The sequence below is a fragment of the Crinia signifera genome, chromosome 1 (genome assembly GCF_055691185.1).
Source record: "Crinia signifera chromosome 1, ASM5569118v1, whole genome shotgun sequence".
In the NCBI taxonomy this organism is placed as follows: domain Eukaryota; kingdom Metazoa; phylum Chordata; class Amphibia; order Anura; family Myobatrachidae; genus Crinia; species Crinia signifera.
The window spans coordinates 355,516,579-355,534,542 of record NC_139217.1 but is presented as its reverse complement, the minus strand read 5'-3'; the positions used below and the strand labels follow the sequence as shown (position 1 = coordinate 355,534,542).

General features: G+C 40.3%; 1 protein-coding gene across 4 annotated transcripts in view; it reads left to right on the top strand.

Moving 5' to 3' along the window:
- Nucleotides 1-17,964, top strand: part of DGCR2 (DiGeorge syndrome critical region gene 2) — a 46,712-nt gene that overhangs the window by 2,490 nt on the left and 26,258 nt on the right. For 2 of the 4 annotated variants that reach the window (XM_083148882.1, XM_083148873.1), the window contains exons 2-3: nt 4,236-4,268; nt 15,499-15,621. In XM_083148882.1, the coding sequence (XP_083005008.1) occupies nt 4,236-4,268; nt 15,499-15,621 (156 nt within the window). The remainder of the gene's footprint in view (nt 1-4,235; nt 4,269-15,498; nt 15,622-17,964) is intronic. The other 2 variants (XM_083148899.1, XM_083148892.1) reach the window with 1 other exon arrangement.

Sequence of the window (17,964 nt, the reverse complement as noted above, 5' to 3'; positions counted from 1 at the left end):
AAACTCGCTGTAATTAGCCTCGGCTCTCGCAGCTTTTGGAGGCACATTCGCAAATTCCCCCTCGCTCAAAAAACGGAGCAAGGGGGAATTTGCGAATGAAGGGGGGTCAGTTGAATACTGACAGGGTGAGCGGTGACTGCGAGCAAAAAGTCCTGCTCGCAGTCACCGCTCGCCCACGGCATTGAATATATGCCAATGTCGGGGCACAACTGTTGGGCCCGCCCGACAGCAGTGACCCTTTCCTGTTCTTGGTCTGCTCGACCAATATTTTGCAGGCGAGATTCAATATCCCTCCTGCGAGTGTCGAGAAGGGGGCGTGGCTGCGAGAAGCTGCCGGGAGCTTGTCAATTCCCGGCAGAACATGCCCTCTGCTTGATAAGTCGGGCACGTTCTGCCGAGATCTCTGTTCAATGCTGTCAAGGAAGAACTGCCCCCATTTGCCCCATCAGGAATGGCGGCGGGAGATTGAATATCCCCCTTAAACTGTGTACACACGGGGGCGATATATTGCTCAGTGTCTACTTTTCATCAGCGACCAGAAATGGTCGCTTATGAAAGAGAACCTCTGCCGGGGGAGCCGCAGAGGGACCAGCGATCATAAGGGTGTTAAAAACGGGAGCGTGCTCCCGGCGATTTATTACCGGTGCACACTCCTATCGCTGGCAATATGGTCGCTCAGCGATTATAGCCCGTGTGTACGCACCTTTAGTGTGATTTTAAGGGTACATATCAAAGTTTGGGGGAACATAAAATTGTGAGAGGGAAAGTAGTAGCCAGTCTGTTTCTATCATACAATTTAGAGACTGTCTTTCAAAAATGACAGGCCCTCAATACGTTATCGCTTACAATTTTATGACACTCCAAGCATTGATAAACCACTCCTCATGGGGATCCTGTTCATCTATAATGTATGCAGTCTCGAGTTGGACAAATAATGTTATTTAAGGGGTATTTATCAAAGCTTGCTGAGAAATAAAATAGTGAGAGCCATAATATGAACCAATCAGCTCATTACTGTCTTTTTTTTTTTTATTTTAAATACAGCCTCTAAATTATATGGCAGAAGCTGATTGGCTGGTGCTTTATCTCACTACCTGCTTTGCTATATAGCTCCCTTTAGTCTAACATAAATGTAAATACTCTCATTTAGATATAATAACTACATTTTAAGATTTATGAACACTAAAGCTGGCCATAGACTAAGGTGACAACCCCCCCCCCTCCCCATGAGCCACACCAGACCTTCCTGCGATATATTGTATGCATTCCTTTTGCATAGGATATATTGTATGCGATGAGCATCGGACGTGCTGTCAAATAACATGCAATTTGGATACTTTTTATGCGATTGATTGCTGCAATCGCATAAAAAGTGGCCAAATTGCATGTATATCACCTATTGTATGGGCACCTTAATGAAAAAAGGCAAAGGTTTACGTTTTTGCTGCTGAATACCAAATTTAGTTGATATACTGGCTTATTACTTCTTATTATTTGTATTAGTAGTAGTAATTGTGGCACCTATTTCAAATTTGTGAATTGTACCTGGCACTTGACTATAAATTTGTGTAGAAATAGTTTCCATCCCACAATAATTAGAATTACTGCTGTCAAGGATTTAGTGTACAAATTGACCCACTTTACAATGGAGACAGGAAAAGCCAATTATGTCAAGACAGGTCTGGAGGCGGGTAACCCACTTTAGCTGACCTGTAGAAATTAACGCTTTATATATTCCTGTGGGGTGCCTGATATGAGCACAAGCACATGTTTTTTTTTTTTGTATAGATATTGCTTAATTTCAAGAAAATTGTTGACTTCTAATGTTCGTGTGTTAGGATTGCTGACAGTGTTCTATTTAATATGTAAAATAAAAGTAAAATTTTCATGTAGTAATCATAGCTAAACAATGCTACAATCAGAGCCTTTAGTTGCTCACACTGCTTCCCAGCCAGAATGCAAATAGAGCAAGCAGCTCATCTGTAGATATAATCAGCATTACAATTGCAAATCACCACAAAATGTATGTACTTTTATCATGTGACTTTATGTATCAGTGGTTCTCAGCTCAGTCCTCAAGATCCTCAAACTTGTACTATTTTCAGAACTTCTACAGAAGAAAAGAAGCGATATCGCTCATTTTAGCACCCAGCGTGTATGCTGCACCTGACGGCCAATGTACGTTTGTGCGGGTCGTTAATGTCCTTCTCTGTCATCTGTGCACCCATACAAGTGGATTGTTAACAAGGGCAGCATGGCCCCCACTGAGTGTTGTTCGTCACCTGCCAGCATCAGCAATTGTGTATGCACTTGCTGATGCCTGCACCCTGCTGGGTTCCTTCTGCCGCCAATGTTGGTGGCTGCGGGAGTTGCTAGGTGTGTATGCAACTTACCTGTGGAAAAACCCAGATAACTAGATGAACTCACCTGCACATTATTAAATTCATAAAACATGACTTGCTGTGGGTACTTAAGGGCTGGAGTTGACAGTTCCATCTGGAATATGGCTTAAGCAAATATCAATTTCCACTTTTTAATGTCTGGCATTTTAATCACTCGTGGGACTTTTTTTTTTATCTTATGCTGATATTTTGTGTCATGTATGTAAATGGATTTGTAAGAAATATATTTTATAAAGTGCTGACATTGAGGGGATCTAGACACAGACACTTGCTGCCAGTATCATTAAACCAAAGATCACACATTTCAGAAGTGAAATGATTCTTGTGGGATAAGACACCTTTGGCCAGGTTTACATTAAAGGGGAGGGAATGCATTCCTTATCTTGAATTGATTAAGTGCATATTAGATGCAGTAATCCATGTGTAGATCAATATGGCACGCGGTGAATAGCGCTGGGGGAGGGGGAGCTACCGGCGCTATTCTAATCAGTGACCGGCTAAGTTTGAGAATCCTGGTACTCGTGTGAGAATCCTGGTATTCTCACGCAGAAATGCAGTAGTCTGAGTTAGTGGTGCATGAATTAGAATAGCTGCTGGAGCTCCCTTCTGGTGCTATTCACTGTGCACCAAATTGGGCTGCACGGATGGTGTAATGGTTAGCATTACTGCCTCACAGCACTGAGGTCATGGGTTCAATTCCCACCATGGCTCTAACTGTGCAGAGTTTGTATATTTTCCCCGTACTTGCGCGGGTTCCCTCTGGGTACTCTGGTTTCCTCCCACAATCCAAAAATATACTGGTAGGCTATCTCCCAACAAATGAACCCTAGAATGTGTGTGTGTGTGTGTGTGTGTATGTGTATATGTGGTAGGGAATATAGATTGTAAGCTCCACTGGGGCAGGGACTGATGTTAATGTGAGGTCATGGGTTCAATTCCCACCATGGCTCTAACTGTGCAGAGTTTGTATATTTTCCCCGTACTTGCGCGGGTTCCCTCTGGGTACTCTGGTTTCCTCCCACAATCCAAAAATATACTGGTAGGCTATCTCCCAACAAATGAACCCTAGAATGTGTGTGTGTGTGTGTGTGTGTGTATGTGTATATGTGGTAGGGAATATAGATTGTAAGCTCCACTGGGGCAGGGACTGATGTTAATGTTCAGCTATACTCTGTAAAGCGCTGTGGAATATGTGTGCGCTATATAAGAAACAGTAAATAAATAATCTGGCAGCAATTTTTGACACATACAGTGTAGATACACTGTACAATTTTTAACACCTATATTTAAGGTACCTTTATTAACCATTTAGAGTAACAACATCTGAGAGAGGTGAGGTTAAAATGCCAGTTTCTCTCACATTTGTTTGTATAAATTTCAAATAAGTATTTAAGGTAAATATTACAGGTCATTATGAAGAATAGAAATATTTGCTTGGCAATTTTCACACCTATTTTGACAAATTCACTTGACACTCAAAGGGTTAATTACATTAACTCAAATATTTATAAAACTTTGTGGTGCTTTTAAAAACCTTGTTAATTCAATTTTTTTTCCTTTTCCCCCTAATGTTTATGGCAAGTTTAGTACCATTTCCAATTGTAAATTGCAAGGGAATATGCGGCACTATATAAGAAACTGTAAACACAATTACATTACATTAATGTTTCAGTTCAGTCATCTGTAATGGTAACATTCTTGCCAATTTCCACTCTAGTAGTACTGCTTCTGTAGAGAAATAGCCTTTCCCCATCCACTTGTATATTTATTACTCTGATGTGCTCAATTAGATTGTATCTAGCTTGGTAAGTGTTTTTAAATTTTAAATTTCAGGTCCTCAAGTAGCTCTGGCAAGACTGCAATCAGGTGAGCATGATTATAGTATTGGTAGTGAGTAGACTTATACTAGAAAGAAATACTTGTTGTGAATGTATATCTGGCATATTTCAATGACATATTGTGAAAACATTTTGGGGTGGTATATATATATATATATATATATATATATATATATATATATATATATATATATATATTTTTTTTTTTGTGTTGCATGATAATTAGTTGTCATCCATTTTGCATTAAAATTGTTAGGGGTGTCCTTTAATTATCATGCCCAATTTTTCAGGGTTCAAAGCGGCCAAACACTATTAAGCTAATGGGCACAAATGGAAAAGTGCTGTTTAGACATCCAAACAGCTGACTTTTAGCAAGTGTTATATTCTCTGTAAAGGGGCACTGTGGATCCCTTGTGGCCCCCATATAAATAAAGGATTTTTTGATAGTTGGCTCCCCACCTCAAGGGTGGTTGCAAGCTGATATGTCTGATGTAGCTAACAGAATTGTCTGTCAGCTAATGTGTGTCTGATCTGAGAAAAAATTGAAATGCTCTGATAGATGCCTTAAGAAAATAATTGAGTTCCTCCCTTGGAATGTGGTTATCCATTAAATAAAGAAATATTCTGGGTACTTGTGTAGTTTCACGGCGTCAGCATGGCGCCGTGCGTCTGAGTCCCCATGCGGGGCTCGCTTCCCTCGCCCACGCTGTGGGCTCGGTGGCTCGCTACGCTCGCCACGCTATTTAAAATCAACTCCATGCCAACATGGATAGTGGAGGTATGAACTATCCATGTTGGCATGGAGTTAAGTTACTTTTTTGGACATATTTTGTGGTGAGCGTACACCCGGTAGTAGCATGGCGCCGTGAAACTACACAAGTACCTTTTTATGAATTAGAAGGTGGTTTATATCTATTCTTTATCCCCTAACAAAGATGTTAATGTAATATTTTTTTTTTACCTCAACAAATCAGTGGTTGAGCACATATACTAAACTGGTTAGATAAATCCACTTCCGGCATGACTAAAAGTATAGTCAATTGTGTTTAGCCTATAGTCAATTTCTGATAATTTTTGAGAAGTACGAATAAAGATGAAGGTTATATCTGCATTAAATACAATTATGCAACATGTGTCTTTTTCATAAATGTAAAATAACACTTTTATTATATAACAATCATAAAACATCAAATTACACATACATTCATAATTGAATTGATAAATTATAGTAGATGGGAAAAACTAGTATTGAATTGATGTTCAGTAATTAGATGTGTACAGTCACCAAATAGTGTCCATTTGGATTCCTGTTTACTGCTCGTTCCTCGATAATGCTTTCCTGTGTTGGTCCCAATTTTTTGGCAGCCTATATTGTAGATCTGGTTTGATGGACTCTGTGGAGAGATGTCATTCTCCTGCTGTGAGAAAATCTGGTAATTTGGGGTTCCTTTTCATTCAGGCTTGTATTGGTCCAGTCCGAGACGGCTGTGCTCAAATGAAGGGTTGGGAAGCGTTTTTGCTAGGATAGCTTTTTCAAGGTGATGATTCATTTTTTTGAGTAGGAATTCGGATGTTGGTTTTTGTTAATGACCTGACCCAGTCACCAGCCAAACAGGCAGGTTTGGGGCTGGGCAAAACTTTTTTTTTTTTTATTGCTAAATTTGCTTCACATCTTTTCTGCTAGAACTTTACTGCTTGTTCAGCATAGCTTTTTTTTTTTCTTCCTTTTTATTGTCCTTTAAAAAAATTACCACTATGATTTTGGAATCTCTTAATGGAAAACTGCTGCTGAATTTGAAAACCTATTTTGAAAAGACTGACCGGAAGCTGATTGGCAGAATTCTGTCAGCCGATCAGCTTCCGGTCAGTTTTTGAAAACCTTTCAAAACTTTTTTTTTTTAATTCAGCAAATCTCCCCCCCGCAGTAGGAATAGATTGCATTCTAGGCTACTAGTTGGACAGGTTGCATTATGGCGTTCTTCTCTTCTACCATTTCCCTAATAATGGAACGTATTTCTGAAAGTAATCAGAGACCTTATTAATTGTATATCAAAATATAGACATGGAGCTTTTAAAGATTGTTTAACCTGAGGGATGTTAATGCATGGGTCGATGATAAAACCTTGCATGCAAGACCTACTCTTCACAATGTATTATCTGAGCCGCGTCTATTCTCTGGTCACGCACTTAGATGTTCTATTCAAGATTTGGTTAGATGTCTCTGGTCTATTTATAAACCCAGTGATGTTATGGAGGTTTGTGAATCACATGGATGGAAGTAAGAAATGTCTGCTTTCTGTCTTTAGTGAAATTTCTTTAGCATGTGGTCTTCAGCTTCATGCGATGTGGGGCCTGTATATTACACTGTTAAACATTTTAATGGAGCTGTTGAAGGATGCCAGGGTATAACTTTTTAAACTTTATTACCACAAGTGCAGTTGTATTAGCCTATTCTGTTTAAATTTACCTGCAAAACCTGCTCCAGTTTTTACCCAGTTGGCTTAATGAAAACATCACTGTATTTTAAACCATTTAGTCTTTTTAGTTTTTTTTTTTTTACCCTACATCCCTCCACTGCATTTGGATATTGCTTGGGAAGAGGTGCAGCGATTGGCACAATTCTTTAGATTTGTCTCTTGCTTGAAGCTGGGTACACACTATAAACCATAATGCTAATTTTGCCCATTCTGAGCGATTATCGTTTATAATATCGTCCTGTGTGTGTACACTCAAAATCATTAACTATGTGCGCTTTCGCTGGTCATTAACGATGTCCTGTCATTTTTGCATGCAGCTCAATTTTTATTTTACTGTTATGACTGCTTGGACAGAGCGGGGGCAGGATGACCACACTGAACTATATAGTTGGTGATCTCGTTAAGTGTGTATGCACTATATAGTTAGCCTGGGAGTTCAAGCAAAATTGTTATCTATTATTCATAGATGATATTGTCTAGTGTGTACTCAGCTTTAGACTCAGATACTGTCCCTGCAGACAGGGGGAGATGTAAAAAGTTGAGAAGTTGTGCAACGCAACCAAATGTCATTGGGTGCTGATTGATATTTGGTTACTGCTTTGTGCAAATACTCCACTTTATCTCCCTCCAAGGCTTCATAGATGTCCCCTTTTTAGTGAGATTCTAGACCCATTTGTGTTGACACCAAAAGTAAATCTTTCCCCTTTTTTCTGCTTAATTGGAGGATATATTTTGTGAATCATGGAATTGTTTTTTTTTTTTTTTTAATGTATTAAGTTTCTTACATAGCACAGTATATTCCAATGCACTTTACAATTGGAATTCTACTGAGTACACACTAGATTATGTGTGTACCCAGCCGAACCAATGGGCAACTGAATCCTGCTTTGGCAAGTGCAAACACTTACCAATACAGGGGAGCGTCTGAATGTTGTGGGATGCCATTTTACATTTTGTAGCAGGGCCGAACAGAAGAAATGGATGGCGACTGCAAGACACGATGGGTGAAATTTACTAAGATGTGTATTCTACTTCACGTGTGCTGTTGCTATGGGCAACCAATCAAAATCTACTTATTTATTTAGCACCCTCTAGAAGATAGACAGGATCTGATTGGTTGCCCATAGCAACATCACATGTGAAGCGTAATACACATTTTAGTATATTTCCCCCAATGTCCTATATTCGCTGATTTGAAAGACGAGATTGGTCAGTCTACTGCCTATTGTTTACCCAGCTTAAACCTAAATCGTAAACTCCTCACTGAAGATGGTTAACGACATGGCAGAGGCTCCCTTTGAGCCCTTTTACTGTAGTTTTGGCACAAATCAAAAGGCCGTGGAGAGGTGGTGGGAATAAATGGCCAAAGGTCTGGTTTTTGAACATCTAAATTCAGATTTGCTGATACTGATCGAGCTGGGAGGAGAGCTACTGCTTCATATGCACACTCCTCTGTCTGATGATGATCTCCGAAGGGAAAAGTCTCATACGATCCCCCTTGAACCACCCGACGGCTTTCTGGCCAGCAGGATTGCATATTATATATGGTATGTGGTCCTCTTGCATACGATATGTGATATGGGATCTCAGCAAGTCCTGTGGGATCCAATAAATAGTGCAGACCTTGCTCTCTCCAGCTCCGAGGACCGCATGTCGGAATCTGAGGTGACCCATGTGATTTGACACTTTTCATCTGATTTTATGAAAAAAACACCCAAGTTGCACAAATGTATGTGCACCTTTCCTTTTATTTTAGAACTATTATGACTTCAATAAATTCAGCCAGTTGTTCATGTTCAACAGTAGTTTTTTTTTATTTATTTAGGTATTGCTGGGTAGTAGGTAACGAATAGCTGCCATATGATGAAGGCTACAGCCTGATTAAATTGAAACCTTGGAGCAGAGCCTGTTAATTTGCCCCACCAACATTGGTGTGTTATTGGTTTTATTTTCTTTAATTCACAATAAATTTGCTTTTAGATTATTTTTATTGTTTGTTTTATATGGCGTCACAGAGGTTCTGCACTGCCTAACAGAACACAAACACATTATCAAAAAAAATAAAAAAAAGAACTTGCAGTAAAAGACAATGTAGTACAAGTACCGTGTTTCCCCGATGATAAGACACGGTCTTATTTTTTTTTCTTGAACAAAAAACACCATAGGGCTTATTTTCGGGGTAGGGCTTATTTTAATGAACATTGACAGCAAATGTCAAAAAACATGCCCCCAGTCCTCCTTAATAAACATGCCCCCAGTCCTCCTTAATAAACATGCCCCCAGTCCTCCTTAATAAACATGCCCCCAGTCCTCCTTGATACAGGTAAACATACCCCCAGTCCTCCATGATACCGGTAAACATGCCCCCAGTCCTCCTTACGGTAATAAACATGTTCCCAGTCCTCCGTGATAAAGGTAAACATACCCCAGTACTCCTTTAAGTCACAATAATGTCCGGCTCTTCTTTGCTGTGCCACAGCTCCGTGCTGCAGCCGCGTGATGTGCACGGTGATGTCACGCGCTGCACCGCAATGCATCCCTGGGACCGGGAATCGAAGCGGCTTCAGAAGAAGCCTGTGCTTTACCTACACAGCGGAGGTGAGGGGGGTTAGGGGTGGTGAGTGGGGGATCAGGGGGGTTTAGCAGGGGTAGAATCTATTGTCTGAACGCCAGATAATGAAATTTTACTAGGGCTTATTTTCGGGGTAGGGCTTATTTTGGACCAGTGTCCAAAATCAAGGGTAGGGCTTATATTCGGGGTAGGTCTTATTATCGGGGAAACACGGTACGTAGTAAATATATGTATGTATTTTGTTATTTATATAGCGCTTAAATGGATCCAAGACGCCCAGTTACAGTTCCTAAACATGTAAAGAAAACAGTGACTTACAGTTAGGACAAGTACAAGGTGTATAAACATACCTGTATCAACAGACGATAGATACTGAAATAAGTTTTTGGGTGGTGTAAAACCGAAGGATTAGATGCCGTCGAAGGAAGCATGAAGACTTTGAAGTAAAAGAAGGAAGGGCATATGAGGAAAGAGGGCCCTGCTTGTGTGAGCTTCTATTCTAAAGGTGATGGGCAGACAGACAGGGGTGACACAAATTGGGTAGAAGCCAGCATGTAACATTTGTGGAGTGGTGCATGTAAATGGAGATAAGGGCTGATATGTCTCTGAAGACAAGGCATGTGTTTGTTTTAGGGGTCTATGAAGGATTTCCCTCCTTTCTCGCATGCAGCTGTAGCCTGGGTTTTTGCACGTGAGCGTTCATCAACCTGGTATTTCTGTGAAAGGAACATCTTGGGACTATGGGGGTTATTCTGATTTAATCGGTGGGGACCTCTTTTTTTTTATTTTTTTCTGCGTGTGCATGTACAGACACTTGGTGTGAGCGGGTATGGCAAACAGCATGTTCGCCGTCCCGCTCACACCTAGTAATGGGGGGACACACAACCCATGGGAATTGCCAGCGTTTCATGGACCTTCTTATGGTAATGGCCCGGTGTGGGGTACTGAACTAATTTGAGCATCTACCACTATCTGTAAGCAGATGTCAGCTGCCCGCCCGCTTCCTGCACAGGGTGCTTGGGGATCTGTGCAGTAGGTGTCTCAGGTCTGCGAGCGCTGGAGAAATCAATTGATGGTCGCCGATCATCAAAATGATTTCTCCCCCGCACCCAAGGCTGCGAATGGTTGATTATGCAAATCCTCCATTCGTAGCTGTGTGTGGAATCGCGGCATGCAAGGGGAGGCGTAGGGTGGGTGACCATGCAGGCAGCATCTGGGGACTCACAAGGCAGAGGGTCCCCAAGAGTAAGGTCCTATGTCGCCGGTCCATGACCTTGCTTCTGCCCACAGTCATGGAGTCGAGACCTGAGAATGTGACCACTTACTAGACCCAGCATATTCCTGGGTCACATGTTTCAAAGCAGTGTGTCATCTATTTTGTTGAAGTTCTGCTTCCCATCTCATAAACTGTTAAAATAATTAAAACTTGTTTTGATTTGAACCTTTTACATGTTTTAGGTCCCACTTCCTAAAGTATTCCACTTTACACGGTGACCTGCACTGAATATAAAATGTAAACCCTTTCAAGTAGTAGATAAGGAATGTTTAACTCTTTAGAAGAAATCATTTAATTTTTATTCCTTAATAGCTGAAAGGGGAGCCTTTATTTTCAGTGCTGTATGAGAAAAGAGCCTCCCAGATGTGATAATGCTTTGTGTTCATTCAGTGGACTGAGAGTCCCTTGCTACGGTTCATTAGCCAACTAAAAGGAACCATCTCAGATCAGTGTTTTAGCCTAGCAGTGCCTATGAGCAGTTTAAGGAACCCCTGTGTATGCCTCTCCTGTAATATATGGATTTATGGGCAGGATATTGCCCTAATGTACTAAAAATTATATTTTTTAGCCTGTAAAATCTGTATGCTGTTGAAACATGTTTGCAACTTTTTTTTAAAATGACATTTCGGAAGTGCTGTCTAGGAAGATTGACTTGCAAAGCATTAGCCTTCTTTGGTCATGTGCTTTTCTAACATTTTTCTTCCTAGAGGGCATTGGCGTGATTACTCAAGATATGTCAACATCATACCCCCCCCCCCCCATTTCTGTCTGTTTATTTGGCTTCACGTGGTTTCTCCAGTACTGTAAATTGGATGGATTCTGGAGTTAAATGATGTACTACAAACAGGACATATATTGGACACGTATTGTAAAATTTACATTTAAACCTAATTCTAACCCTCAGAATACATAATGTAAATACCAAATGGTATGCAGAAAGAAATCTGCCTCGGGGTAGACAGGGATGAGTTATTAAACTAAATCAGGGATGGCCAAACCAGTCCTAAACATCTACCAACAAAATCGCCTTGCTGGTGCACAGCTGTAGTCATTATGAGCTGTCACTTTATTAAACCTGCTGCATCATTCCTACTATAGATCGACAGGTTGCCTGAAATACATGAACTGTAGATCTTGAGGACAGGTTTGGCCACCCCTGAACTAGGTAGTGGATAGACATGCCACCCAGTGTAAATTAACCTGTCCTGGTTAGCTTACATACTGAGGGAAGGGGCTACCTAATCAATAAGAGAAACTTCAGATGGCAAGATTCTGAGGCCTGAATCGAGCAGAGTCCTGGAAAAGGTCAAGAAGGTCATGACTAAAAGAGGTAATGCAGAAGGATGATGGTAACGAGGCCATATACTAGTGCAGTGGCTACGTATTCCCACTTAGGTATCTGTTCAGAATGATGACTATCTCTATCTCTAGAGTGGCAAGCAGCAGTGATGACCTTTTGTTCCAAATAAGCAATAATGGGTCAGTAGACAAACGCCAAAATCATTTGTAGGCCCAGTCTGATGGAGTAGCACTCCGAGGCACTGTAGCATCTAGACCAGTAGAGGTTCTCGGGGTTATAGGGTGGGAGGCAGCCTTTCTGTACTGGGGCAATTGGATTCTGGTCTTAAAGGGGAAAATCCCTGGATGTCATGGCAAGCAAATTGTTAGGTTGGGTGCTAGGTCGGTGCTTGCTTTGAGAAATATTATGGAAAGGTATTTGGTTAGGACTGGGTTCCTTTAATATAATGGGCCAGATGCACCAAGCTTCAAAAATTTAAAAAGCAGAGTGATGAAAAATGCAATCTGCTCATAACTGTGATGTTTCAAACCCAGCATGTACTATGACAGTTAGGAGCCGATTGGTTGTTTATCCACTTCAGCACTTTTTTCAGCTTGGTGCATCTGGCCCATTACATGCTAAATAGAAATTATTTCCCCTTCACCCCCTGCACACCCCTTAGAAAAAATATCTGGGCACATCTGTGTGCAGCAGAACTGAGTGCAGTAAATCAACAAAACCTTAAGATACCTGAAGGCTGGGACAGGTGGGGAGCACTGTTTAATCTCAAGTTATGATGAAGTACTGCTTGGTGATAAAGTTGGAGGGTGTCTCAATGGGGAAGCATGTCAGCAGAGAAAGTACAGCCTCTAGGCAATGGGTAGCAACAGTGTCTGTGTTTCAGCAGATGCAATAGAGTCTAAAGCAGGTGTGTTCACATGTTTCCCTCCAATGTTGTGGGACTACATATCCCAGAATGGCTTGACACTGGTTTAGTATTCCTTAATAGCAAAACTATGGCAGGGCAAGCTGAGATGTATAGTTCTCCATCTGGATGGCTTCCAATCACTGATCTGGAGAGTACAGACCTGTTCAGCATGGTAGAAAACCCTATTTATGCCCGAGAAAGCACCCTGCTCTGTCTGAGCAGAGTGATGGTTTCTATGACATAAATATGTTGGGCTTGATGATGTAGAGGAAATTGTTTAAATTCTGTCAACTAACTGAAGATTGAATTTCTACCCATGTGTCTTTGTCACACTGCACTTGCGACACAATGGTCCTGCGATAGTGGTAGCTGTTCGATAATAACATTTTGGGGAGATAACATCGAGTCGGATCTAAAATGCAGGCATTTCATGACCTTTATAGGGGCATGTTGTAGCTAGTGGTCCCTGCGTCTCCGTTGTGATGGACTTTCTTGTACTTAACTCATATGCCATTAGCCTATCTTCTCTACCAAAGATGCAACACTGGTCTGACTTGCATCGGGCCCAATGTCACTGAGATTACACAGTGATGTGTGGTTTTATATGCATGCCTCGGATCTGGGCACAACTGCTCTAAAGCTGGCTGCTGCCCAACAAGTTCTACAGTCGATGCGCTGGAATGTTCTTATGCTCACATGGCCATATCCTAATTTACTAAGTGGGCTGGGCATGGTCCCTACCTAATACAGAAGGGCAGAAACATGATACTAGTTTTCTATTCAAACACTGTTTTGGTACCATTTAAGTAGCAGTTTGTATGAACCTTTTTAATTGAATGACTTTAGCTTGACATGGTATGGATAATCTGCCCACAAAATTACTGCTTAGTTTAGAGGTTACTAAACACGGGCTTCAAAGCTCTCAAATGGTCCAGGTTTTAAGTATATCCCTGGCTTAGCATAGATGGCTAAATCCAATTTGCCTAAGGTACTAATTAAGCCACACGTGGCCAAATATGGATATGCCTGAAACCTGGATAGTTAAGGTGCTTGGAGTCCATGCTGTGGATGTCTCCTGTCAGAGGATGCCGCACACATAGTCTGCGTCCTAGTACGCACCCGTTGGTATCTGCAAGATTGTTAAGAATATTGTCTAGTGTGTACCCAGTAGGACTCTCTATATATTATATAATTTAATGAATGTCATTGTAAGTCTTGATCTCTTGGCATACTTGTCATCAGCTGTCTCGTTAAAAGAAATAAACCTGTAGAGCAGTGTTCCACAACTCCAGTGCTTGTTTTACACATGTCCCCAATATAACCATTTACCTGTGCATCTTGTCAGCCAGTAATGAAAACTCCTATGCACCAACTAGGAGAGCTGTACAACATGCAACACTAAGGGCCTTATTCTAATTCTATTTCTGACAAAATCGTTCATAGATTGACGAAACCATGTGCACTGCAGGGGGGCAGATGTAAAATGTGCAGACATAATTAGATTTAGATGAGTTATTTTGTTTCTGTGCAGGGTAAATACTGGCTGCTTTATTTTTACACTGCAATATAGATCTCACTTTGAAGTAAAACCCTACCCAAATCTAACTCTCTGCAAAAGTAACATCTGCCCCACCTGCAGTGCACATGGTTTTAAGAAGGATTTAGTCAGAAAGGGTGAACTAGAATAAGGCCCTAAGTTGGCCCTACATCATACCAACGTTTATTCAACTATTTGGCTGGTGGAAATCAAAATCTAGTAATGTATGGTCACATATTCCAACCAGACATTTGCTCCAAAAACTTCTTTAGTAAGACACATACATTGCAAAAATGTTGCAGTGTTTTTGTGGCTTCATAGATGAGGATCTGTAACTTTGAATTAATATGGATCACTTCGGCAAGTGATATGCTTTATTTGATTTTTAAATAGTCAACTGTGACAAAATTTGTTGCATGTGGCCCATCAGCTCCTTAACTTTCTCATGTGTCTGAAAAATGACAATGGTTAGGGCATCATTTATCATTATCCAGTTTTAGTTTACTTTGTGGATAAATTAATTTTGTAAATCCACAAATGTTAGTTATGTATAAAGCAAAAAATTATTTTTTTGTTATTTTGAAGATTTCAATTAATATCAAACTGGACATTTTATTGTTTTAAAATTGTAGATTCATAAAGATCTTTTTAAAATGTTTGCGGACCAGTAGAATGATTTGTGAATGGTCTGTCAGCATGGTTGTAGTTATAAAGGTGCCCAAACATGGTACAATTTAACAGTATGTGCTGCACATATTGTTTGTACTAGATTGCATATCATTGCATTGCAAAAGGTATGCGATGCAATCTAGTCCATATTGAATACAATAATTGTACCATGTATGGGCACCTTAAGAAAATGCATATTTGTTATGTGTTTGTGTATATGTTGAGGATTCTGATGTTGGATGATGGTTCGATTTATTATGATGGATGAGCATTGAAAACTCGGACAATGATGCTTTTAATATTGTTTGGTTTGTAAGGTGTTTTTCTAGTGTATGCCTTTTTAAATTACTTTATCACTGTAAAAATAAGTACTTTTGTGATCCTCTAACTGTTTAAAAACGTTATACTTTCCAAGACTAGGCTAGAAGGGCCAATTTTTAGTTTTCTACTGTATAAAGTGATTTTAGTACATCAAGTAAGTACTACATTTTTTATTTGTTTTTCTTTTTTTTCCCCCCAGAACTGCGCTGTACACCTGTGCAGTTTGCGTGCCACAGTGGTGCCATCCAGTGCATTCCCTTGAACTGGCAGTGTGATGGATGGCCAACCTGCGAGGATGAGAGTGATGAGGTAAACTGTCCGGGTAAGTCCTACCAATGCTCATTATCTGAAAGTATCTCTTATATACTTTTAAAGTTTCTAAAATGAACTACACATCCAGTATTCGTTGCTACAATTAAGTCATACTGAAACTGTTGCAGGGAAGATCTGAGCTTCATTTACTTTTGAGGTACGAACTGTAGTATTTTCTAAAAGTTTATTTTAGTCTCTAGGTATGAAAAATACATCTCCGAAAGGTGGAGCAGTCACCTAAACTATTTTGAGTGTGTCCTAAGCTTAATATAGCTGTAAAGGTCATTAGTATCTTGTGTCTTATACAGAGGACCACTGCTAAGCTGTAGGTTGATGTTATATTTAGGGGTATTCAATCTGTGCCAAACTTTTCACAAGGTTAAAAATTTACTATTTTCCCTAGTTTTTGGGGCAAATTAGGCTTGCCCTATTCATTCTCAGTAATGATTTTTCGCCTGGGTGAAAATCCGATTAATGAATTTACATCAGATCCATGTTTTTTGTGCTAGTTTTCTACCGTTTTTGGTTCTGATTTTTCTCTTATGCTGATCTGACAAAAGAAAAATTGGAATGGCCTCTGCGAAAACATACTTGAAAAGGACGAAAATGCCCTTGGTTATCGATTTGGCTGATCATTGCAGTTTTGTGCTATACCTGCCTATAGATAAAATATGATCATTATTTTGTCGTCGGGTTGGGTGTGACAGGTCTACCATGTCTAGTTAGACAGTCAAGTCAACACCAAAAGGTTAACATGCAATTGGGTTGGCATGGAAAAGGTTGACACGAAAATGTTGACATGAGTTTTCAGTTTTGGCATTTTTATTTTCCTATATAAAATATATAATTACCGGCATCCAGAAGAACAGAGGCGCCACAGCTTTGACTTTTTCGGGCCAGCCAGGCCTTTGTCATGGCATAAAACTTGAGCAACTGAACACCAGTGTGCCTTGATTCTGAGTGCTGTCCAGTTGCTTGCTTGAACTCTGTGTATATGTGCCTAACGCAGTGATAGGACACATTTTGAAGGCATGCATATATATGGCCCCCTAAGCTACAAATAGGCCTTATAGTACACCAGGAGAGGGATCATGTGGTGCAGTTTGCATATCCCTCCTCCTGTAATCTTTTAATTGAGTAATTTTTTATTAGTTTTACAGAGGAACAAACAAAAAAAAAAAGGCAAAGAGCAAAAATGATAACGGGCAGTAACATTGCATTAAAGCAGTAGGTTCGTAGAATAATTATATAACCGCCAGAATAATACATAAATACAGTGGTATGTAAAAAAAGATACATATGTAGTCACGTACATAATTGGCAGGATATATAGGACGACTAACATCTCTCCAGGATAAGGGCAAACATATAATCATTCAAGGACCCGGAGGCGTCATCCGGGTCCTCAGGAGCGGATGAATAGAAGGAGGCACAAATACAGAGACATAACATATAAAGATCATTACACACCACCAATCTGCAATACAAAGTTATGAACTAGGAAAAATACCACTGTCCAAAAAAAAATCGAAAATAAACCCAACACCACCCCCCCCAACACACACACAAAAAATTTGGGAAAAATAAAAGGCCCAAAACAAACCTCCCTATAACCCCCCACCCTGTATAGCCTATCCCCAACTTGGGTATATCTGAATCCCAAACAACTAATTCCACCCTAATTAAAACCCCTACTATCTATTTCTACTTCAATGGAGAAGAATCGTATGGACTATAGGAGGAAGTAAACTAGCAGTAATTAGCTAAAAGACAGATAACCACACTAACAGTATAGAATCACCACTATATAAGCTAACCTATACCAATAAACTAATTTACCCACCCACCCAACTAAAGGATAATTGCTAAATGGACCAACAGGGGCAATGGACTTATGTTAATAATGATGATAAAAAACAAAACAAAAACGACCCATGACCAGGATGACGTCAGCTCTCCCGCCAGAATATGTATGTCCCATAACATGTAAAACATTTAGTAATCGATAATAGTTATAGGCCTGTATCAGTAATGGTCAATTACATTTAACATAGTGTAATAGTAAGATTGAAAGTAAAGCATTTGCAGCACTCAAAAAGGGTGTAGCATCAGTCCGGTAAACTTAAAACGTTTGTGGACAGGACTGCGGCACGAAACTGGTGAATAGTAGTTTCAGTCCAGCCAGCTCTGAACCCCCCAAATCCACAATATCCGATCACTGAACCCACACCTTTAGTAGTGGGAGAAGTCAGACTCTTAGTCACCGTTATACAGTCCGGAGGAGAGAGTCACAACCCTGTCTGATAAACCCAGGAAAGCCCAGCCGCCAGTGTAGCAGAGCAGCCCTAGCACC